The sequence below is a fragment of the Perca flavescens genome, chromosome 21 (assembly GCF_004354835.1).
Source record: "Perca flavescens isolate YP-PL-M2 chromosome 21, PFLA_1.0, whole genome shotgun sequence".
In the NCBI taxonomy this organism is placed as follows: domain Eukaryota; kingdom Metazoa; phylum Chordata; class Actinopteri; order Perciformes; family Percidae; genus Perca; species Perca flavescens.
This window is the reverse complement of record NC_041351.1, coordinates 17575277-17599978: the sequence shown is the minus strand read 5'-3', so window position 1 is coordinate 17599978 and position 24702 is coordinate 17575277. Positions and strand designations below refer to the sequence as shown.

General features: G+C 39.4%; 1 protein-coding gene and 1 long non-coding RNA gene across 4 annotated transcripts in view; one reads left to right on the top strand and one right to left on the bottom strand.

Moving 5' to 3' along the window:
* Positions 1-738: 738 nt before the first annotated feature.
* med24 (mediator complex subunit 24) lies at positions 739-13715 on the bottom strand. Of its 2 annotated transcripts, none has more exons than XM_028568377.1 (26): positions 13424-13715; positions 12998-13128; positions 12814-12896; positions 12690-12728; positions 12518-12591; positions 11572-11795; positions 10984-11095; positions 10685-10835; positions 9973-10086; positions 9543-9596; positions 9282-9364; positions 8432-8518; positions 8120-8231; positions 7676-7818; positions 7471-7508; positions 7276-7358; positions 6824-7002; positions 5180-5279; positions 4611-4783; positions 4233-4497; positions 3533-3714; positions 3352-3445; positions 3088-3187; positions 1802-1882; positions 1502-1650; positions 739-1088 (listed from the first exon to the last, which is right to left on the bottom strand). In XM_028568377.1, the coding sequence occupies exons 2-26, from the start codon at positions 13125-13127 to the stop codon at positions 972-974; spliced, it is 2967 nt and encodes a 988-aa protein (XP_028424178.1). In that variant the 5' UTR covers position 13128; positions 13424-13715; the 3' UTR covers positions 739-971. The 2 variants fall into 2 exon arrangements, with proteins under 2 accessions (XP_028424178.1, XP_028424179.1); XM_028568378.1 differs by having other exon boundaries at positions 8120-8219; positions 13424-13713.
* The window catches only part of LOC114548429 (uncharacterized), a 49862-nt gene continuing 38716 nt past the window's right edge, over positions 13557-24702 (top strand). For both annotated transcript variants that reach the window (XR_003691357.1, XR_003691358.1), the window contains exons 1-2: positions 13557-13686; positions 14416-14621. This is a non-coding gene — a long non-coding RNA (uncharacterized LOC114548429). The remainder of the gene's footprint in view (positions 13687-14415; positions 14622-24702) is intronic.

Sequence of the window (24702 nt, the reverse complement as noted above, 5' to 3'; positions counted from 1 at the left end):
AAATATATATGTATAGATAATATATACTGTACATATATCAATAGTAAATATAAAATAGTTCAAAAACTATAGCTAGAATTTTCTCCATAGCTGAGTATAGTAAAACAATAATGTATAGCAAAGCCCTACTTTTCAATATCTCCTTGCTGTCAGAGACATCTATAAACTTTATCTACTGTTAACACTCATTTTAAGGGCTTGGGGGCACGTTAAGAACTATTTATACATCCTGTAAAATGTTAAAATGAAACTAATTATTTTTGTATGATTCTGAAAACAATGTTTGCATTTTCCGGAAAAGGGAATAGATCCTTTTTGTGAATGACCATGCATAATGACACATCAAGCACTAGCAGTGGGTCATGCTGACACATGCTCTCACTGAAATTCATCTTAATTTTCAGTTGAGCTAATACTGTAATAAAGAAGTGCAACTAAAAGTGAAGTAGAAGCTTCTGTGTCATTATTTCCACTACGCTGCCAGACAGATTTCCTTGAAGAAGTGTTGCAAGAAGAGGATGATGACCACGAGCTTATGTCACTTAAGTGGGTGGCACCAACCACCACCTTGTATGTAGAGTCATGTGGTGGCCTCGCTGGCATGTGATCATCATCACCAGGGTTTACAATCACAGCGGCTGTAAATTCCAAATGTGATGTAAGTTACATCACATCATATTATGGTTACATCATGTAACTCACTTTGAATTAAGTAAATACTGGCAAGTAGAACCAGAGGATCGTCATTATGTTTTATTTTAAAACTTATTTACACATTTTAGTGGGAAAACTATCATAAAAAAACAATAGCAAAACAATGTTTACAGAGACATGGTTATAAAAATGGTATTTTCCAACAAAGAATCCCTTTAAATGGATGATTCACCCAGGTTCAGAGCTACTCGTAACAGAAAAGAAAATATTAACTTTTTTTTTTTCCTTTTCTTATTTTTTACCCACTGGGAGGGGGTTTACAAGGCAGAGATGGCCTTGGCAGCTACTCTTCTCCCCAGCGGCAGAGTCAGGTCAGTGATGGCCAGGACAACTCTAGGTTTGGCCAGAGCAGGCAGCTTCACCAGCTCAGAAACCTGGATGCACAAAAAAAAACATGCATCATGTTGCTCAAGGCAAGTTTTAACTCTTGATTTGTGAACAGTCTCATGGCTCCCACAAAACCATTAGGGTCATACACAACAGCTCCACCAAAGTGACTTTTTACCACTCAAAACACCAGGCACTCCCTCTCACCAGGTTTTCTTAACTTTGTGCAAATTCACACATGGATCAAATTCTGAGCGTGACCCTTGGATTCTCTCGCACGCTGAGATTTTCTCTTTAAAGCACTCAATCCTCAAAAATGTCTTTGCAACCAAGCAGAACAAACACAAAGTTTATGAAGAAATTCCAAACCCTTTCCCAATGTCTGACGTAACAGCCACTCATCTCCCTCCTTATCTTTATCCTTCTCGCTCCCAGTTTCTCCTCTTAGCTCATAACTCACCATTGTAAAGGGCATGAACTGCAGAATGCTTCCGCGACTTCCCTGCTCCAGGCACTCAACACACTCCTCCATAAAACTCTGTACAAACTGGGTGTGAGGGCCTGCCATCTTGGAGCCCAGGATGGAGGAAATGAGGAGGAAAAGGTTGGCTGAGGAGTAGAGAAACAGGTGGTATGAATTGTCATGGTTGAAGTAATCGCACATGTCTGTGTTCATGGCATTTCCCTAGTGATGAGCTGTTATTATAACAGATAGTTGGTTCAAAAAGGGACTGTATGTGGACGTGTAGCACAGACTCACCCAGGACTCGGTTGAGAGGGTCCCTCATGTTGACAGTGTGGAGCTGGGAGGCAGAGAGGGAACTGCTCATTGATCGGTCTCCTATGAGAGAACATGTGACGTTAGAAAACAGCGGAAGAACTGACAAGTGTTGTTTTCATTTAATTTTTTGTTATTTGAGTAAAAAAAAAAAAAAAAAAGTAAAAATACACATACATAAAACAACAGTATGTCAACAGGGAAGTTAAAATTAACCGTGAAGTATTTTGTTGAGGGTTAACAAAAAAGCCGTCTTGACTAAAGACAATAGACATGTTTTTTTTTTTTTTTTTTTTTTTACAATGGAATGGGTGGAACTCATTTGACTTTTGGTATAATTCCCAAAACTGAATGCTCATTACATTAGTCAGGTTGATAGCAGAATGATAAGAGTAGTTTGGAACCACAATGCCTCTATGGTTCTCAAAATCAATCTTCCTCCTGTTGGTAAAGGGACTATATGTAACTTTTACACATTTCTGAAACTGTGTAATGTTCCAACTGATGATCATGAATGACCTGTAACAGCAAACGAGACTTACAGTGAAAAGAACGCTAGTTTTATATAGTTTTTATTAATGCCTTTGCCCGAGTCCGATTTTTCCCACCAAGTCACAAAATGACATTCGGCAGGTAGACCGGCTCTACAGTCACACATTCTGACGGGTCACAGATTTTGGCTGAACACCGGAAAAGCCTGTGTTAGCGTATCCGGCCAGGAAAAAGGTAGCAGGAGTTTTCTTTATATAGGCCTAATTGTATTTAAATTTTATTTTAGAAGTTATCTGCTGTAGTTATGGCTGATACTGGGGCAGGGCCATCACAGAAAAAAAGGAAATAAACAAAGAACAACTAAAAGCTAAAAAAGGGAAAGTGACAGACAACGTGCGAATCCGAGTCACACTCGGTCGGGCTTTCAACAGATGGAGACAATTATGGGATTGTAAATGATTCAAAACCGACCCCAAATTGGCCTTTATGTATGTAATATGTCTATTTCATTCATAAAATAACTTTACAATGCGCAAAGGGGTTGTACATCTGTAGCCGTCATTTAATTACGTCCCCCTTTCATTTAGCGCAGACGTTTTATTAGTGTTGTGTTGGCCTACTATTTTCTGTTTCCTTGTCCCCCTGTACCTGTGTAAAGCGTCCTTGGGTTTTATGAAATGCACTATATTAATCTAAGTTATTACATTTGTTGCTACAACAACTCTTAATGCTTTGGCGGACTGACACAGCCACAGGCTTCACATTAATAGACTGACCTGGACTGGAAAGGGCAGCAGGCTCATCCTCATTGGAGCTGAGCAGACGCATGAGTTTAGAGGGTTGAGTGTCATCCAAAGGAAAGAGGCTGTTGTAGTCCTGCAGCCAATAAGGAACATGTTAGAATACACTGGGTTAGAGAGCAATTATGTATGCAATTAAAAAGGAATTAAATCAGAGTATTGACACACTTTGTGTCATTTTCTCACACTAAAAATAGTATTTCCATTAGTAAAATTGTTTTTTGCTTGAGTGACTGTTACCTCAATATCTTCTCGTTGCCTTTTGCGCTGACGAGCAGAGAACGAGCCTTTGTGGTGAGAGGAGTAAGAGCTGAGTGCGCACCACACAGACAACCTGAGGAGCCACCGTGAGAGTAAAGTTAACACCAGATCCCAAAATAACAACGCCATCGTCACATCAAAAGTATCAAGCTTCACTCACTTGGCCAATGCCTTTCCAGGGGGGTCCGCCAGGCTGTGCCAGTGGGCTGAGTCTGTGAGCAGGTCGGGCAGTATGGTACCCAGCAGGGTGAGGGTGATCTGCTGAGTGTCCAGGCAGAAGATGCTGTAGAGTAACTCCACCACCCGATCGGCCCACTCCTGTCGAGTCTCCTTCAGCAGCTCCTGAAATAAGACGCAGTGCTCCGATTATACACATAATGAGTAAAATGACGGTCACGCTCTAGTTAAGGTCTCTTTGTGTGCGCCTTTGATACCATAGGATTACGTTTTCATCATCCTAAAAAGGTACCGTGTGGAGTTTAGGACCACTAGCGGTGTGATTGAGAGATGTTTTGATTTGTGGATCCTTGGTTTGATCTCAATTAATTTTTGATAGTCAATTAATTGATAAATAGAAAATTATTCAACGACTTGATTTTGATAATTGGTTAGGTAGTATTTCCTTGTCTTATATCATAGCAAACTGAATATCTCTAGGTTTTAAACTGTTGGTCAGACAAAGCAAGACATTTACAGAAGATCACCTGAGATTAAATAGTGATGGCCATTTTTTCCCCCCGCGATTAATCAAGAAAATAAACAGCAGACAAAATGATAATGGTTATTTGCAGCCTTTAAACACAGCTAGTGTGGCTGTTGTTGATCCTTAAGCTATCTGCACCCTTTTCTTGGTCCCCTACCTTGACCAAATTGTTTGTGAACCAGAAGACCCCGCCCATGTTGAGAAGGCTCTCAAACAGATGCAGGGCCCGGCTGTCCACCCAGCCTTTGCGCAGCACTGTCTGGAACTGCTTGCTGAGGGCCACATGGATGGGGTCTTTGGCCGGCAAAAGGTTGCGGTAGGGGATCGGCTCCTGGCCCTCCATTGGGGGGCGCAGGGTCGCAGCCGTTTGTTGGAAGACGTCGGCACACATGTGCTCCATGATGGAGCTCATAATAATCACCCTGGTGAGAGAGGACATCATTGTTAATTCACGTATTAATGGTCTGTGAAGGAGAACGCATCTGATCATGGGCTTAAGTTGTAAAGTATAAGTGTGCGTTTCAGTTGTTTGTACCGTTCATTGTAAAACTGATTGTTCTCCCCATAAAACGGGGTCACGAGCTGCCGAATCATAGTCTGCGGCTTCTCCCTCTCATCCCTCCCCAGCATCCTGACGTGGGCCACCAGCCAGGCCACCGCACAGATTGCCATACTGCACACCTTCCCCTTGATGTTGTCAGTGATCTTCTACACTCAGAGAGAAATGACAAGAAGAAAAAAAAAAAAAAGAAAGGACGTGGTGATATGGTCAAAGGAGAGAGGATTCTGACTAACTTCCACATTTAGTGATACGAAAACTTGAATGGATTGAAGAAAAAAAAAAGAAAAAAAGAAAAAAAGAGAAGTCCGCTTCAAATATCGGCCTTTAGGGCGTCACTGCTGTTGCAATTTCTTACACATGGTTATTTGCCAATTTCCAGAGAATATGTCATGCTTACTTGAGAAATGAGTCAAACTGCAAAAGTTCATAGCCATGCAGTGACTAGGGAGGTTACTGGTACTGCCTGAGCATCATGTGAGCAACTCAGAAAATCTCCCAAAATATTTTCCAGTCACAGGAAGGAGCATTAAAGTTGAACAGACCTGTACTGCCTCCACAGAGAGAACACCGTTCTCCCACGCATTCAAAACTTCCAAGATGGCTGCCGGCGTGCTGAGGCAGATTTCATGCCATTTCACCTGACTGTCACAACAACAGATAACCATCAGACAAAGTTCCATATTTAGAGAATTCATTACATAACTGAAATGAAAATGAAAATAATAAAATGAAACGCTAACGTACTCCGCAGGTCATTACCGCACTTGATGCTTCGTCTGGAATCTGATGTGGAAACTTTTAAAGTCCTAGTTTATAAGACACCAGTGTGAAGCAGTGCCCACCAAATGTTCAAAACAAAGATCAAAAAGTATCAAAAGCAGAAGTCTAAAAATAAAAAACCCAAATGAAATGGAGTCACTACTGTAAAAGTCATGTGCCTTTTTATTCCTATCACAATCACTATTATTGCATGGTAATGATAGCATGACATTCGGTGATTTGAATAGAGTGCCTGTCTGGTGCATTCATGTACTGCTGGGAAGCTCCGACATCTGTGACATTCTCTAAAAAGTCAACAGCGCTACAATTATAAGCAATATTTAGGTTTATTATAAGGGTAACACTTTAAGTCCCCATATTAAGCATTTATAAGCAGTATAAAGATTTAATAAATGATTTATAACACACGGCGCAAGTTGCCTCTTAGCGAAGGGCTTTTATTGTGAAAGGCAAGAACAGAAGGGGTGAGGCTGTGATGCGCTGCCATTGACAATGTTGTAGTCAATAAAGAGTTTTTCGTCTTGGTTCAGACTACGGAGCCTCTGTGTTATGTTTTTATTACCTTCATAAGTATAGGCGCAACTCATAACCCTTGTCAACAGTAATGTATCGTTCTTTATTTTAAAATGTATTTTAAAAATTGTAATCCTGCTAATAATACCCATTTTTTCTAAATGTATCCAATTGTCTTTTTTTTCTGTAACTTTAACTTTGAATGTTTATTACATAACGCCTTTCCATGTATTCTGTTACTCCCCAAGCCTGATTACAACTGTGTTTTTCTATAATGCCATTCATTTTCTATATAAAGAGCCTCCAATTATAGGTGCCCACAGGAGGAATTATATTCGACAAATACATTTACAGTATATAGACTAATGTCTGCTGGCAACCACTGTACATTATATTGAGTTCTAAACTATTAATTAAATGTTTATATTCTACAAATACAAATGCTAAATAACGTTGCTTAAAGTGTACTGTTTGGTGGACGGGTTGGTTCAGTGATAGAGCAGGTGCACATATACTGAGAGCTTTATTCCTCAACGCAGAGGTTCAGGGTTTGAATCCGACCTGTGACAATTTCCTGCATGTCTTCCCCCTCTCTCTCCCCTTTCTCACCTAGCTGTCCTGTCAAAAATTAAAGGCGGAAAAGCCCAAAAAATAATCTTAAAAAAAAAAAAAAAGTGTACCGTTTGAAGAATGTGCAAATTGCTTCAGAGCTGAAATGAATGGATACCAATGGTTTGTAAGGGAGGGAAACCCTCTTTAAAAAAAAATTATCAAACAGGTATTCCAAAGAAATTGTCATCATTGGGGTAAAGTATGTTAAGTGATTGAGAGTAAAAAGGATTAGGCATGGACAAAAAAACAGTTCTTTAAGTTAAGATTAGTCTGCAACTTACACTAGTTTCATCTCTGAGGAGTTGTTCAGCAGGGTGACCAGGCTCTCCACTTTGCCAGGCTCTGGTCTGAAGCAGGGGTGGTCTGGGTTTAGAGTCTTGCCCTCTTCAGGCATACATGTCTGCAGCCATGTTTCAAAGAAGGGTGTCTCCCCTGAAGGGCTGGGGTCTGACAGGATCACCTGGAAAGGACACAGGGCAGCCGTGTGCTCTATGAATTGCTTTAGGTGTAATCCATTAAAATGGACACTTGAAATTGATCTAATCAATATTCTGTTCAGCGAGCAGAGATGCTGCGTAATACCTTAGGTCACTTCTACAAAGCCATGCCTGCACATTGTGTGGCTTACGCTGAAAGAGCAGGCTGATTTGCTCTGAAATTCAAATTGAATACTACTGTACCCATTAACATCAATATACTCTTTTCTGACAAGCTTGAATTGACACAAACTAACCTCAGAACCATATGTCTGCACCACATGGCAGAGCATTAGGAAGGAGATGTCAAAGAGCAGGGCCCGTACTGACGCAGACTTGGCTGAAGGAGAGCAGGGAAAATCCTCAACGTTAGATCTCATTTTAATACAAAATATGTCAATGAGGAGAGCAATCCCCACATTGGAACATGTCACTCTTGCATTTGAACTCACATCCTTCGCCGCTGATGTGCTTGGGAAACTCATTAAGCCTAGAACAAAGAGGAAACACATTACAAGTTATGAAACCTCTTGTTAAAAATCCACTTCTTAGGCCAACTGGAGTTTTCACCATTTCACTGGTACGCAAGTCAATATAGGAGTCATGATTTCGGGGACTATTTGTCTTCCCTTGCAACTCTATTTTGCATTTACTCACTTAATGAACTTCCGGGCAAAGGATTTGAGTTTCCCAGTGGCTGCTGCTGCTGCCAAGAGCAGATCTAGGCTCTTTCCAGACAACATGTGTCCCAGGACCCCCAAAAGGCCCTCGGGCGACTTGGAGTGATCTGCATCTACTGTCTAATGAACGAGAAAGGAAGAGTTATAATAATAATAAGAATAATTTATAATAATAATGTATACTTTATTAATCCCGCAAGGAGAAATTTGTTCTTTTTTACTAAAGGTGTGTTCATTATAGTTCTTCCACTTGTATTTATTGACACATGACATTTAGTTTTTTTCTAAGCATGTAACTTTGATTAACTTCTTGTCGTTTACACTGAGATCAGACACTTTCATACATGTCCTTGATATTATACAGTTCATAGAATAAACTGAGAATGCCCTGTACAGTTTAGATTGGGTAATGGTGCTCTACCTTAAGAATATTGGTGACAGTGGGCTCAGCTCGCAGGATGAGACCAGGGTTAGGCTGGATGTTAGCATTTTCTGCTGTCTTTAACCTTGGGGCAAACTCCCTGTCCTCGGTCCTGAATCAAATGTGCAAGGGGAGAGGGACGGGAAGGTAGGGGTAGACGAGAGACAGAAGCGGGGTGGAGGGGTTGGGGGATACAGTGTATTGTGTGAATATGGTGAACAAAACTTCCTCCACGATCACGTTAACTAAAAGAGTTCAGACAATGAAGAAAAGAGCCGTCAGGTGTGTTCATTGTGACATGGGAACCCGTACCGTTTTGCAGTGAGGCAGGCTGTATTTGAATCTGACAGCAGACCAAGCTTGTTACACTCCTGCAGGAGCATGCTGAGGCAGTCACAACTATGTAAAGAAGCACAAGAAAGTGTCATGGTGTTGGCTTACCAGGAATTTAACTGGCTTTTGTTATCTAGAACATCTTAAGGACATGACACACCAACCCGATTATCGGCCGTCGGACAGTCTGGCGAGGTCAGTGACTCGAGTCTGTTCGGTGTGTTCCGTGCAGTCATCAGTCGGAGGAGCCGTCTGCCTTCATTTGGGCTGGTTTGACATGTTGAATCGGAAGGCGGGCAGTCGGATTGGTGGAATGCTAACCCGGAAATGAGCGGGATGAGCGTGACTAGAGTTTCTCAGAATCGGACGAAAATCTTTTTAAACTGACCTTTGTCGATCTGAAATGAAGACAGATTCAGCAAATGCATGGCCTATTTCTCGCTTAAAATGTTTCAGAAACACGTTTTGGTGAACTATTTTCGTAAAATATGAGATTGTATTCCGAACGAGCCACCACGATGGTCTGGCTTTGAAATTTCGGAGAAGCCAAACCCACGTGACGCGTTCGTCCAATCAGTTGCCGGTTTTCATTTTTTTGGGCGACAATACAGATTAGCGCCGCCTACTGTTATGGAGACGTATTACATCTCGTGCACGCGCAGAATGTAAGCTCAAGTCGGCGTCACTTCGGTGTGTTCCGAGGCACTTTGTGACCAACTCGGGGAGGCAGTCGTCTGCCAAAGGTCGGCCGTCAGGTTGGTGTGTCAGAGCCTTTACTATGAGATTACAGGCAGTGAAGAGGTTTGTGGCAATATTTTGGAGCACTTACTTGCATCTCTGATCAGCTTTGTCCAGCAGGGGTGTGAGTTTAAGTAAGTACTGAAAGGCAATATTCACATCCTCCATGAAGTCCTGGAAAATACAATTTGCCATGTTATTAAAAGTGATAGTGAAGGTTTCATCACATTACATTTCACACCACACAGTTATTGCTTTTTTTTAAGCCCGTGACTGCTTGGCAATACTAAAAGCTCATGTTTGTGTCAAGTGTTCATTTGTTGGAAAAACACCAGTGAGTCAATTGTTGTACCTGTCCTTTGTCACCCTGAGGATACTTCTTTAGGCGGAGCAGAACTTGTGGAATCTAGTATAAAGAAACAAGAAATGAATTTCTTTAAGTGTGGTCGAGTAACAATGTTTCTGTCATTCTGTCACTGGTGCCGGATGTAAATCCGTTGACTTTATTTCACCCTTCGCTAAATTGATTACTGCATGCAACAAAAACCTAAAGTCAATCTATGCAGTCCACTTAAGACTATCAGGTGGAAATAATACTGAAAATACAAATATGGAAATAAACTAATGAAGTTCAAATTTCGCTCAAAATGGCCAGACTTTCAATATCAATTTAAAGTCAAAAGGACAATAAACACCCCAGACTAAGCAAAAAAAGAAAGGCAGACAGAGGCAGATCACAAGTAGATAGAGGGAACAGTCCTCATCTTTGAAATAGATCTTACCTTGAGGAATGTGAAGGCAGTCCATTTGAGCTCCTCTGTGCCCTCTGGTGACTCAATAAGGCCGGTGAAGCAGGCCTTCCAGATCTCCAGAACAAAAAGAGGAGCAGGGATTCGCTGTGGAGGACAGACAATTTGAAAAGACTGCAGCCAAAAATAATAAAATACATACATACAATAGAGCAATCTTATATGCTTGTGCATTAATTCTTGCATGAAGAAACTGATAACTACAAGGACAGAGGCAAAATGAGAAATGGTCCAACAATGAAAGACAAATGGCCTTCCAGAGAGAGTTGGACTCTTCAGCTTTGGTTTCATCTTTAACTTCTTATATTCCTTTTTTTTTTATTCTCAGCATGACATACAACATTGGCCACTCTGATAAAAAAGTACCTTACCGTGCACAATTTACTGCCATCATGCTATATTAATGTCAAGATATTTTTATTTTAACACATTACACACAGGCCCGAAATACACACACATGCACAAACAGGACCTATACACATGCATTATTGGAATGATGTAAGAGCGAGAGGGCTGCCAATAAACAGGCGCCCCGTGCCGTTGGGGGCTTGAGTGCCTTGCTCAAAGGCACCCCAGCAGTGCCCAGGACGTGAACTGGCACCTCTCCAGCTACCAAAAGACAAGCACTTTACTTTCCCATGCAGTCTAATGCAGATTTAACATTTCTACGCCACTAAATAGTCACCTGCATTCTCTTGATCATCATCAGCTGCTCCACCAGTGGCTGTGTCTCGCCTGTCAGATTCATAGTCCCTTCCAGCATGACGAAGGCGTGGACTGATGGGAAGGAGGCATGGAACCTAGGGTCACTCTGCTCAGACAGCATCAGGGGAATACTGATGAAAGAGTGAAGAGTTAGCATGACAAAGATTGATTGTGATGTTCTTTATAGTAATATATTGCCACCTGTAGGCTAAGCAGCGTCATGCCAAAGTTAAATTGATCTGTGTATTCAAAATGCAGGAATAAGGTGGGAATCTTCACCCTTTTACTAGTGACAAGCTCTCCTCCAATTTAGTTCTCAATGTCTGGTTAGGGACACAGCCGAGGCCATCCGTCACTCTCAACACTGATTGCTCCACGCTGCTCCAGGAACCTTTGGAGGAGTAGCAGCAGAAACACAGTAAGATGTCTGGCACAACAATTATGCATAATAAGATTTGCAGACATCTAATATAAATGGTATGTTGTTTGTATGTATGAATGTTTAATCTTAATGTTTCCCAGACAATCACTGGTAACTAAAACTGTCTCTTAAACTCAGAGAGATCTATCACCCAGGAAAACTCCATCAAATGTAAATTCAAGTTTGCAAATTGTTTTCATGTAGCTTTGACAGGGGAGAACCATAAATCATATTGATTGATATATATTTGTGCCCAAATGCATAATCCTACACACACACACACACACACACACACACACACACACACACACACACACACACACACACACACACACACACACACACACACACACACACACACACACACACACACACACACACACACACACACACACACACACACACACACACACACACACACACACACACACACACACACACACAACCTTGTTCCTCCAGCCGAGCGATGTGGACCAGGGCTCTGTTCTTGGTGCTATTCATCAGATTGTAAAGCCTCTCCTGGCAGGCTCTCAGACTGGCCTCTGTGCTGGCTGATGGACCCAGTTCTCTCAGCTTCTCACAGTACCAGGCACAGCCCTGCAGCAGCCACACTACCACTCCCAGCAGAGCCCGACACAGCCCAATGCATTCCTCTGCTTTCCCGTGACAGCTTCAGAGTTAGAGATAAGAGACAGTGAGTCAGAGATCGTTTAAATTAGAAGAAACTTATATAATTTCCAAAACCAAACTAACAGTTTTTAACTAAGGAAATGTGCAGGCAAGCAGTAAAGAATAAAACATTATAAATACGTCAAACTATTGCATGTCCAAGGAATACGGCCTGCTCATTTACTTAAGAGTTAGTGGTATGCAGATGTAGCTGATGCTGTTATTAAAAGGAAAAAAAGTAAGATTTGATAACTAAATGTTAACTTGGGAGACAAGGCTGATCTTAGTATTATACAATCACTTTATCGCCTTAGTAGCAGCATTCTGGATGAGTTGCAGGTTATCTGAGTGAAGTTGGCAATAGTCTAAGCAAGATTTAAATAAGCAATAACCTTTTTATTTTGACATAAATTCCCAGCTTCATTAAACCTTATCTACATATCCCATTAAACACGTTTGTTAATAGTTACTATGCAATTAGTGAACACCAATACTTGCCCCAATTCACTGCAGATGATATTCTGAGACATAAATGTACATATATGCTTACTAAATCTATTATGATTTCATAAGAAATTCTAAATTCATACAAGGCATAACAATCTAGCATTAACATTGATGCAGTTATGTGTTAAGACGTGTTACACAGGTAACACTTAAGATGGAAAATGTAATATAAAGTTACTGATGGAGGACAACACTGTCATGGATAATTTCACATACCTGAGACGATGGCAAAACATGTCCATTATCTCCAACAGTGATGTGACACACAGCTCCCGAGAAAAGTCATCAAACTATCAGAAAAGAGACATATTCATGAAAACCTCTCATATATTACAGTAAACTGCATGATACCATAATTTTGTGTAAAAAATATAAAAGTATAAATTACTTTGCTGAGGGCTGTAAGCACACTGGAATAAGACACCATCTAAGGAGAGAGAAGGTAACCTTCATTACGGTTTGACTCACTGCCCAGTTACCATATTTTTCAATAACACTGCTTTTTGTCTCACCTGGGAACTTATAGCATATTTTAGGTAAGACAGAATAAGAGGGTTAGGAGAGGGACCAATCATCGCCTGCTCCATCAGGGCCTCTGAAATACACAAACAGCATTTAAAGCCACAATTAGAATTGACAAAAAGATAACTGGTGTAAGAGTAATTATTAGCATGATGTCTAAGGAACTTCATTGACCTGCAAGGTTAAGATAGTCCCATGTTGCTCCCTTTGGAAAGTTTTTCTTGATGTTAATGGCCCACTGGTAGTCACTCCATCGTTCCTTCCATGCCTGTAGAATGGCTTGCTTCAGATTGACCACCTTCATCCTGGTAAAAAACGACCACGCACTCGTAAAATTATTCAACATTTCGAAGAGACAGCCATTAACGTTAAAGCAATTTCGCAGTAAACTTCTATATGCGATACGCACTAGCTTACTTTAGCTTGTTTACTACGTTTTTCATTCATTTGGCTGGTTGACGTTAGCCGTTAGCTGCCGATGTAATTTATTAAATCATAAATTAAGATAAAGTTGTTTTGCTGGGTGCAAAAACACACGTATTCTACGGCAAATAAGACACTACCCAGTCGCACTATGTTATCACTAAATTACATGCTTACCTGACTTTTTCAGTTTTTCAAAACATAAAATATATTTGTTTGTAGCTCCTTTGCTTCACAGTTCACAACACAAAGAACGCCATTTTTGTTGTAAAAGACGTAGCTAAACGTTCATTGGTTAGTCTCTTGACGTCTCACTATTCTTTCCGTGGATTGGTTACAGTGCTGAACGTTCAAGGGCAGAGTAATGACCTAACATTATCACAAGATGTCGCACTCTACAAAGTTAAAAGTCAAAGCTCGGCACAAAGTCAGAGAGAAAGGTAAAACCATAGACAGCATAACTAACCAACTGAAGAAATACTTAGCTACGTATTATCAACCCTGGCACTTGTGTAGCTCAACTGACATTTAGCTAGCTTGCTAACTAGCGTTAGCGTTAGCTAATTAGCTACGTTACTTTAGCTAAAAAAAAAACATAGTATGCCAATTTAGCTAACTTAAAGCTAGCTGACTTCAGACAAAACTTGTTATATTGAGTCTTACTGTTAGGTAGGGTTATTTACGTGAGGTATTTAAATATTTAAATAGCTCCTTCATTTGACCACTTATCTAGCTACTCCATAGCAGAAATTCTTTGTTGTCTTATGTAACCACCCCATTCAGTTGTGTGATTCACTGCAGTTTCATGTTTTTTGTGTGTCAGTTCACTGCTTTTCAACAGGGTTTTGAATCTATTGTGTCACACCTTAGAGGTGAATAGAAAAGCAAAAAAATATTTGTCTTGAAAACATTCAAGAGATCCTAGACATAGCAGACAGCATGTTAGAAATGGAATTTAATGTATAAGTCCAATTTAAAGTTTGGGATTGGTACCCTTATTGAGAGGTTAAAACAGTGTTACTGTTAAAACTATTCTAGTTATTCACAACAGAAGCCCCCCACAAACCACGTTTAGCTGAAAAGAGTACAGAAAGTGTTTTTAATATAAAATAATCTACTCAAGCATGGTCTGCAGAGTTTTTCTAACTGTCCCGTTTCCACTTTTGCAGTCAGTTCTTCATCATGTTAAAAGGGATATTGTTCTCCATATCAAACCACCCCAAACCACTTCTGCGAGTGAAGGTCCTGTATTGAGTCTGCGGCAACAAAGACCCTCATTCTGCCTGACACTGGAGACGTCCTGGCTAAAGCGAGGTCTGTGTCCTGGGACGGAGAGTGATGCCAGCCAGTAAGAGATGAACCATGCGTAGTCTAGGTAGGCTAAGGATGGAGGGGAGAGGTGCATGTGTGTGTGGAGGTTTACTTGCAGAGAAGTATCTTATCCCTGTTGCCTTCCACTGAGAGCTGCATTAGAGAAGGGTGCTGGCAGATTTGAGTCTACCCCTGGGGAGATCTGAGAGACAGTAGTCACAACTCTGTGTCTGTTCTCATGACTTCACTGTTGGGACATAGGCTACTCAGTTTAGCTGACTCTTACTTTTCTTCTCAGTTACTGTGTGGTTTGCTTAAGTTTGAAGCTATTAGCTATAGATAGATAGATAGATAGATAGATAGATAGATAGATAGATTTTTATTGATCCCGAAAAATGGGAAATAACAGTGTTGCAGCAGCAAAATATCAGACACACAACACACATACAGAGTATATACATTAAATAATAGGAAACAATATACATGAAATAATAATTGAATACTACACAAGCAATATTTAAAATATATACAATTTGGAAATAATAAAAAAAAAAAAAAATCTTTAAAACTGCAAGTTGGGGAGCAAAAATTTACAACTGTTTCATGAGTAATGATAGGATGTAGATAAACCTATTGTGCAAGGTTGTTCAAGCTGCATTCAGTGCACTTTTGATGTATATGAGTCTTATCTCACACTCAGTGATGAAGTGTTAAAAAGTTTAATTGCCTGTGGTAGGAATGTAATACTGTAACTTATCCCAATACAATGGAGCTCACTGGCATGTAGTTTATGCCCCCCAAAATCACCTAACAGTGAATACTTTCATTTAGGACTTATTTTTACAGAAGGAAGATCCACTGTTCACAACATGCTCCGTTGATTTTTACGAGTATTCTTTTCAATGAGATGCTTATCAGTTTCTCAAATGTTATTTTATAGGTGCTTTGTACACCACAAAATGCCTCTGAGCTCCATTGTACTGGTCTAATCAACAGTACAATACACTGAAACTATGTGGATTTTATTTATTGTGTTTTTGTGTAAACTATTTATTGAATCCATCAGGGGAAATTGGTAGCAAACCCATTAAACATCCACCTTTAGGGTTTGCACACACAGGCAGAAGAGGATAATCTTAATGATATAATAAATGTAAATATAACTAATATTTCATGACTTATTTCCTCTGAGCTGTTGTAGAACTGTATGTTACCAATCAGTATGTTGTTACAGTAGACCTAATATACTCTTTCCACAGTACATAAATTCACTATCTTGCTCATTCTTCCTCTCTTTCTTTAAAACACATTGTGGCCCTTTGGGCACACCTAGTTAATTACCAAGGGTTGAGAGCCAGGAAATGAGAGTTGCCCCCTTATGTCCCCTCAGGTTGTCCATTCATGTTGCTTCATGAATCAGGATAGACTAGAGGCACCTACTGTAACTGAAAGAAGATAAGGCGCATATATGTGTCACAATGTTTAATTCTGCCCATGACCTTTTTCTCAGAGCTCCAAATAGCAGCCTTTTCAAGGGACGACTTTGTCATACGTCACACGTTGGACGTACATCACACGTTGGACATATAAAACACGTCTTCACCCACACAGGTGTTTTTTTAATTTTCTTTGCCTAATTAGATTTCTCCTCAGGTGTTTGAGCGTGTTCAGCCATGCTTGATTGACATGTCTCTCACTTTTCTTTGATAGTATACAGAGGTCTAATTAGCCAAGTGAAAACACCTGTGTGGATGTGCTGGGCGTATTTTTCTGGATGGCTTAGCTGGGTACTTAACTAGTAATTTGGCAAACATTAGCTCAGTAGAGATTCTCTCTAAATTGCGTCGTCGGCCCGTCTGATGTGGTTTTAGCGTGGTCATTATTTACATCTGTGATTTTCCTATGGTGACATGTCGAAATGTGTTCTTTTAAAAAGGCCAGTGTATTTACTTGACTGAGTGATAGGATGATGTAATCAACTAAGGGTACCCCTCTGTGTCTTTAAAAATCCTGTGTACATTTGCAGTCTTTTGATGGGTACTTGGGCACTGCTGACAGCTAATGGATAACACCAGTGGGCTCTTGGCTTATAGCACAAGAAGACAAGCGTGGGTAGTGGGACAGGGCTGTTGTGTCTCTTCCATTTGGGCAACAGACTACAAAACATGTCATTGGATACATTCCCGTCACACTTGAGACACTTCGAAAACACATACCTCTTTATAGAATAACTTAATTTATACATGCATGTACCAATAATTGATCTCCTATTAGTACTATATATTACTCACTTCATACGTTAATTTTGGATTCCAGTAATACTATCATACATAAAATATTAGCACCAGTTTTGACTTTCTTTTAAAACATGATATAGTAACACACATATACAGTACATATTAGAGATAGTCCGATACCATTTTTTTCTTCCCGATTCCGATACCTGAACTTGCGTATCGGCCGATACCGAGCACCGATCCAATACCGGTGTGTCATATATTTTATTATGTTTTAACAGCTGTATACTACTATCCCTGTATGGATGTGATATGATTGCTATCTTTGTTGTCGGTCTGGCTCAGGTTAAACTCTTTGTGAAACATGAACAAACACAAACAAGGAATGCTACAGAACTTTCTTTTATTATCCAGTTTGACAGTCAGTTATAACGGAAAAAGAAATAGAAATAAACTACTTTAACGTAGATTTTCTTTAGGGCTTTATTACGTGGTATCGGATCAGTGCATAAACTCCAGTACTTCCCGATACCGATACCAGCGTTTTAGGCAGTATCGGAGGCGATACCAATACTGGTATCGGTATCGGAACATCTCTAGTACATATAACAGTGGAGTTATTCTTCCAATTACTGTACTTTATTTACATCTAGTGACCTATAAAAGATATTTCACTTTGAATTTACAGTGTGTAAGATAGAATGAGATATTTGATTGCAATTTAATTGGATTTAGGTTTGGACTATATTGCCCAGTTGGAACACAATGGGATGAGTTTATATATTCATGTATATGAATACCTTTGTAGTAGATAATAATCTTCATAAGTTAAGTGTGGGCACTGGCTCGCTGGATCTCTCTCTCTTTTTTAAAATAAGTCGGGAAGATGACAGCAAAGCCTTAATTTACTTTAAATGTTATCAAACAAAGAGCAATGTTCTCCCCTAGTTCTAAAATGGTCATAAATCGATATGAGAGTACTTCCTTGTTATGAATGAAGCGATCGGCGAGTTGAAGCAGCCATGCAGTGTGTGTTTGACCAATCAGCGACTGTCATCCCCACAAACCCCACCCCGAAGGTTACTGTACTTTCACAAAGTACTACCCTCCGATACGGGACTTCTTGGGGGTAGAAATAAAGCCCCCAGAACTTAATTTAGACCCTGGGGCCGCAGAATATTCCTAGTTCTGGGGGAAGGTTCCTGTGGTCAAAACACACCTATAGACTTCAGACCTCCAGTATACCTTTAATTTAGTGATACTATCACAGGAGCTAACAGGGAGTACATTCAGCAGTGAAAGTGTTGGCCACAGAGCTACATGCAGCTTGACACTGAAGAGATTTATATAGCCCCTTCAACCCGATTTCTTCTCATTTTACTGTCATCAAGAGTCCAGGCTAAAGGGAGTTTGTTTCAGCATTAATTATAACTAGTCTATATGGGCTGGCTGGCTGGCAGAGAGCCTGGTGAAGCCACTTCCTTGCATCCTTTCACATCCTTTAACTGACTCCAGAAGTCTTCTGTAGGTGTAAAGCTTTTTGTTTTATATCATGGGAGCAAATTGTGAGTCCAGGCCCCAGCTGGCTAAGTCAGCTGTTCCCTGGGTGTCACAGAAGGGACAATCCCAAGGGATCCTGGGTGTCAACTTGCTGTTGCGTAATTTAGATAAAATAAAATCTCATAATGACGTAGGAAAAAAATCATTTCAACTTTCTATTTATCTATCTATCTATCTATCTATCTATCTATCTATCTATCTATCTATCTATCTATCTATCTATCTATCTATCAAGGTTATGTCTGGTTGGTTCCTTAGCTTCATGTTTTTTTTTCTCCAGCTAGCAGGTTACGTGGCAACAACCTCCATATGGTAATTCATGTTTTATTTGCTGGAGCCGTGAGTGTGACGGGAGACGCTGGTGCACCAGTGGCACTCATATCTCTGGGATACAGACAACTGCTAACAAACCATTATAGAATTGTACTGTAGCATTTTCTAGGGAGGTAGAAAGAGACATAAAATAGTAAAGGGGTAAAAAGGGTAATTTGCTAATTTGCAAAATCTAGCTATAAAAAGAACCTATAGTAGCTTTGCATCTTATGGTGCGTTCTTTTTTTCCACCAAAGTCGATTTACGAGTTGTTTCCCGGAGTTACGAACCGGAAGTTGCAAAAAGAACACCACCGAGGTCGTATATACAACTCGTCAAGTCGTCTGAACTCAGAGGACCCCGAGTTCACTTTCAAAGATGGCTACGTCGTGCATCACACGTAGTAAACATTGTGGTTTTCTACAATTTTAAGCACTTTTGTCTTTGTTGTAACCAAATGAAGAAGTGGTACACATAGCACTGTATACTGCTACCTATAGGCATGTTGCTACAGTCTTATTAAGAGTTAAAATACCACCTGATTAGTTATTTTGTAGCTTGTGCAGCTGAAATTGGCTAGAGACGCTCGATTGCTATATGACAACAACAGCTTAAGCCGAGCCTTGAGCAGAAAGCAGAGCAGTAGTTTAGTTTAGTAGCAGTGATTACTGGAGAGAAACTGAAACTAAAATCAATCTCATTACACTGGTATTGATCAATATCAATACCAACGTTGGTATCAATATTTGGATCGATCTGTCCACCACTACTGCTGAGAATGATTTAAATAACTGAAGTTATAGTCTACTCATCCCAGTTAAATGGCATGTCCTTGGGATTACAAAGCCACCATGCTATTACAGTTATTACATGCACTTAATTATCCAGGACCTCTTGGGGTCTAATTCTATGGCAGAATGCCTGTTTGACATCCAAGCTATCAACTTTCAGAGTATATTCAAATTCTGAGTTCCACAACCTGTGTGGCACTGATGAAAAATCTATAGTAATGCTTTCATGCATTAGGCGCTCATTAACACGGTCCACCACTAATCCTTAAAGCTTCACTTCTACTTTATGCGGGTGACACCAAGCCACACAAAGCTGAACATACACTTCCCAGGCCATGTTACATAATCAAACTTGGCAAATGCTTCCACCATAGCCTGTGTGATCCCAGTGTCAGTTAGTTCTGAGACCCAATGCCCGAGCTCAGTGCGACCAGTGGCCAGCATGTTAATCCCACATCTGTTGCTCACTGTGGGTGATTTAATCACCCCGACAGGATTGATTTAGAAAGAACTGATGGCAACAGATCTCATCCAAAGAGTTTAGGATTATTCAACACCAGTCAAAAACTTGTTCTGTGGTACTGATAACGACATTGTACTAGCAAGCTTAGGTACTTGCGTAACTCTTTCATCTCTTTACTCTAAGGGGCCCTGTTACAGAAATACCATACATTTGATCATAGATCTACTGTATCATGTAGATGCCATGTATGTGTTTCATGTCAAACTTTTACTTTAATTGTTTGTTGTTATTGCATTCCATGTTGCAATTAATGTGTCATCATCACAAAATTAAAAATGTAATTCTTGCATTTTTTTCATTAGAATGAGAGTGTTGTTAACCAAGTACTGTAAAGTTTACTGTATATTAGCAAAACAGTGTTCAGAACATTGTTTTAATCCCATATTATATTATACTTAAAACAAATTACTGCACTGTAGAGATTTGTTTTAGTTGGGCCAATATTATACAGTAGACCCATATTAGTTTATCACTTATTGGTATCATTGTATATGTTGGCCTCTGAGTAGTCTCGCATTGTCAGACCTTACTCCACAGCAAGCTCATTTTGCATTTTTCGTTAGTTTTTATTTTTATTTCGTTTTGACTTTTTGTTTTCAAATTCAGTTTAGTTTTAATTAGTTTTTAAAGCGGGTTTGCTAGTTTAGTTTTAATTTTTTGGAAAATGCTTAGTTTTAGTTTAGTTTTTATTAGTTTTAGTGCTAATATGGATTATTTGTCAGGGGCAAGATTCAAAAAGGTCAGAAAAAGTATTGTGTAATAATAACTAAACAAAAACATCATACAATTTTAGAAATATGTATTCACAATGTATTCAGCAATAACACCAGTACATACAATGTAAATATGATGAGCACAAATATGTAAACAGTCTACAACTAAAGAAGACATACATGAACAGGTGTTTTCAACTTTGGTCGAGTAAAGTGGCGAACTTTTTGAAGTCAATCGACTCACACAGTTGTGTAGACATCCCAGTATCAGCACGCATATTAACCCACGCTTCCTCCCACTTTTGGTGTTCCTGTGTATTTACTAACCAGCAGCTATCGGGTCGCCGGTGAAAGCCTTCCTGTAGTGTTCTCTGTCCTGCTGTTGTCTCCGTCATGCTGTCTGGCCCTGTACCCATACATCCACGCCTGTACCGGGGTTAGCTTCTGTTAGCTTCTGGGTAAAGGGGGCTTTGCTTTCTCCTTTTACCTTGTTAAGGTAAGCTAGGTTAGCCTCCTTGTGCGCACTTCTCAACTGTACTTTCAAATTCGTGGGATTTTTCCCTTTAATAAATCGTCCACATATTTTACCACCTTCCACTGCAAGGCACTTGCTTTTGTCTGACACAGTCATAATCAAATAAGTCTCTGCCGCTTTCTTCCGACTTTCGGTAGCCTACCACCATGATGCCAGGCGAGGGGCATAGTGGACTATGTTGTGTTCAATTTGTTCAAATTTCTGGGTTCCCGGTCGGAGACTATGTCTACGGCATAAATAAAACAGGTCTATGAAAGACATTGACAAAGATGAAAACTAAGGACATTTATTTGATTATTTTATTTTGTTTAGTTTTGCAAACAGACATTACAGTTTAGTTAGTTATCGTTTTTTTGTAATGCCTCGTTTTTATTTTTATTTCAGTTTACTACGATGTTTTTTCCCCACCTAGTTTTCGTTATTTCATTCGTTTTCGTTAACGATTATAACCTTGCTTCACAGCGTTGCAGAGTAAGGTCTGACTACACCACACATACATTCTGGGATAGGAGAAAAAATGCTCTGGGTTGTTTGCATTTCTTTAAACCAATCACAACTGTCTTGGGCTGCGCTAAGCTCCAGACGCAGCGACCGTGGCTCTGCAAAATGGTCTTGGGAAGGAACTTGTTTTGGTGGAACATTTGCACCCAGCAAAAGAAAACAGCACATACAATATTAAATGAAGTTAACTGTTCACACAATACAGTAAGGTGAGCTATTTAAATTAGTTGGATACATGGTAAAACGTAATTTGCTCTTACCAGTGTATCACTGTGTTTACTTTGTCCATACCAATCCTCTCAAATCCGTCCCAAAACGTCCCAGTTAGAGAGTAAATGCCGTAAACATTCTTTGTAAATCTTTACAATCATTCCCCGAAAGAACCAAGAAGGCCTGCCTTGTTGCACGATCCAAATGTTCTTCGAAACTTGCCGTTTTCAGCATGTTGCTAGCTCGAAGTTCGTTGTTTCTCGAAGGGAACAGAGTTTGAGAACGGCAACACACAGAGAGTGGAAAGTGAGGGACATCCCCTAGTGAGCCACATGCGGGATGTCAGGTAATTATCCTGAAAATGTACTTTCGTTGATCCTTACTAGCCTATGAGTAACAAGAAAATTACAGTACAGAAATGCCAAAGATATGCTTGTGGTAATTTGGAAACAGTGTCACCATTATGTAGTTTGTCGACCAGAGAGAATTGACAAGTTGATTTTCAAATGTAAAAAGAATTCCCACATTCCTCACATTTCTTGGTCACAATTCTTTAATAACTATATGTAAGTAACTTGTATCATAATTTTTTTCAGTAATGTGTTTATGTTAGAGATTGGCTGATATATCATTTAGATTTTGTAAATCAGATTTCTTTACTTCTAAATATCCAGTATTGGTTATTCTCTGCTGAATAGTGTAAGACTTTTAACTTACATGAAAACCTAACTGTGCAGTTACTGTGCAATAGGCCTTTTTCACAGAAGACATTTGTACTTGTCATAGTAGGAAATACACAGATGTTACTAATAACATTAACGATGGCTCAGTAATATTCAAGTATGCTGTGACAATGAGCGCCAGAATGCACAATACCAGGACCCTGAAAGCAGCTTAGTGGAGTTCAGCTATCATTAATTTTATTCTTTACACCTGCGTTTTTCCTACTATGACATGGTGCCTTCAATGAAACAGGCCCACAGTGAAATGTAATGCTTAAAAACATTAAGCTTTGCTTAGTTAGTTAGTAGGAATAATGATCTATCATGTGTTGTTACACCATTGATCTGACATAGTCAGCTGCAGGCCTCTTGCCCACTTCAGAGGGGCCAAAAGGCCTCTGGCCGCTGGTTGTTTGTGTGTCGCAGTGAATAATTGATGAGCCTTCTTGAATAATTGGCCCAAGACCAGGAAGTTATCTGACTGTGGCGACTTCATTCTTGATCTCTCAGCTTAAACCACCCCTCATGGTGATGTATTACTACCACTCCATCCATTCATTACTCAAGCTCGAGGATGTCCAGGGTTTTTCAATAAAATAGATTTTACATTTCAATAAAGCCTGTAACTGGTGGACCGCTTTCAATAAAAGAGATGAAAACAACTTTTTTCACAGTTAGTTTTTAATTGAATAATTTAAATGACTTTGAATTTAAATCAAAAGCCCAGTAGACATTGTGCTGGACATAGGAAGACTTCTACAGAGGTCAAAGATTTTTCCAATCATCCCTTTAAGAGAAATACCTGTTTAATCATGATCTGTGCTGAAATGAAACAACAAAAATGAAATCATTGAAAAGTGAGACGAGGTATATCTTTGCCTCTCAATAGTGATTTCATTGTAGTATTCTGATAAAAACAGATAAATATTGATTGCTGTATTCTATCAAAAAGAACTTTGTATAAAAATAAGCAGGTTTGTTCAGCCTGGCTGCTCCCTATTATACTTTTTTATGTTTCTATGCTTTTTACACTATAAACTTTTATATTGAGCTAAAACATGTGTGTGTTACTTTGTTTAAGGGCTCAGGTCAACATCAAAGCTAAAACAATCTCCGAAATAATTATTCAGTAGAAATGCTTCACCTTTTTTTTATTTTGACCACTGAGAAGGTGCAGAGGCTTCACACATCAGTGGATAGAACCTTCCCAGAAGGCAATGAGCATAATAAATGTTAAGGGTTGGGTACACTTCACTTATTAGCCCAAAAAAAAATGCTCTTTATATTTTACTACATCCCACAATTTTCCAAAAAAAGCAACCTATAACCACGAATACTGAGTTAATGACTATTAATAAAATATTAGTCATTGTGACCAACATAACGACCACTTCATGGTTCTCCTCTGTGTTTTCATGTTGGAGTTTTTTTTTTTTTTGTGACACAACATAAACATGTTGAGGTACTTTAAATGATAAATTCTGACTAGGCATCTAGAATAAGGGATAATTTTTAAATGCTATTATCCATGCCAAAGAAAAACAGGTATTCATGCATTATAATTGTGTCTCTTAAAGTACTATATAGTAATGGTAAATGATTGAATCTATAACTACAACTTACATGTTTAGTTGATTTGGTTTGAACTTGTTATTGAACAGGTATTTGCTTTTATCAATAAGATTTGCAAACTGGAGACTCAAACACCTTTTTGGAATATGATCCATCCATTTTTTAAGATCAGTCTATGCTGTTTTTGGAACATTACCTTGGAAACAATTGCTTCAAAACTTAAGTCTGAGCTGCACTCATTACTTTGGTATCAAATCTGAGAACTCATATTCATACAAGTACAATACAAACTAAAGGGTTCTACAGGGTCATTCTCCTCACACCATTTCTTTCACTTGTTATCTTTGAATCAATAATATAAATATGCATGTTCAGTAAATTACAAGAGAATCATTAAAATTATGCTTACTAAAATGAATTCATAAAAGGTGTGCTTCAGTTTTTATTGCTTCCATTCAGACCTTGGTCC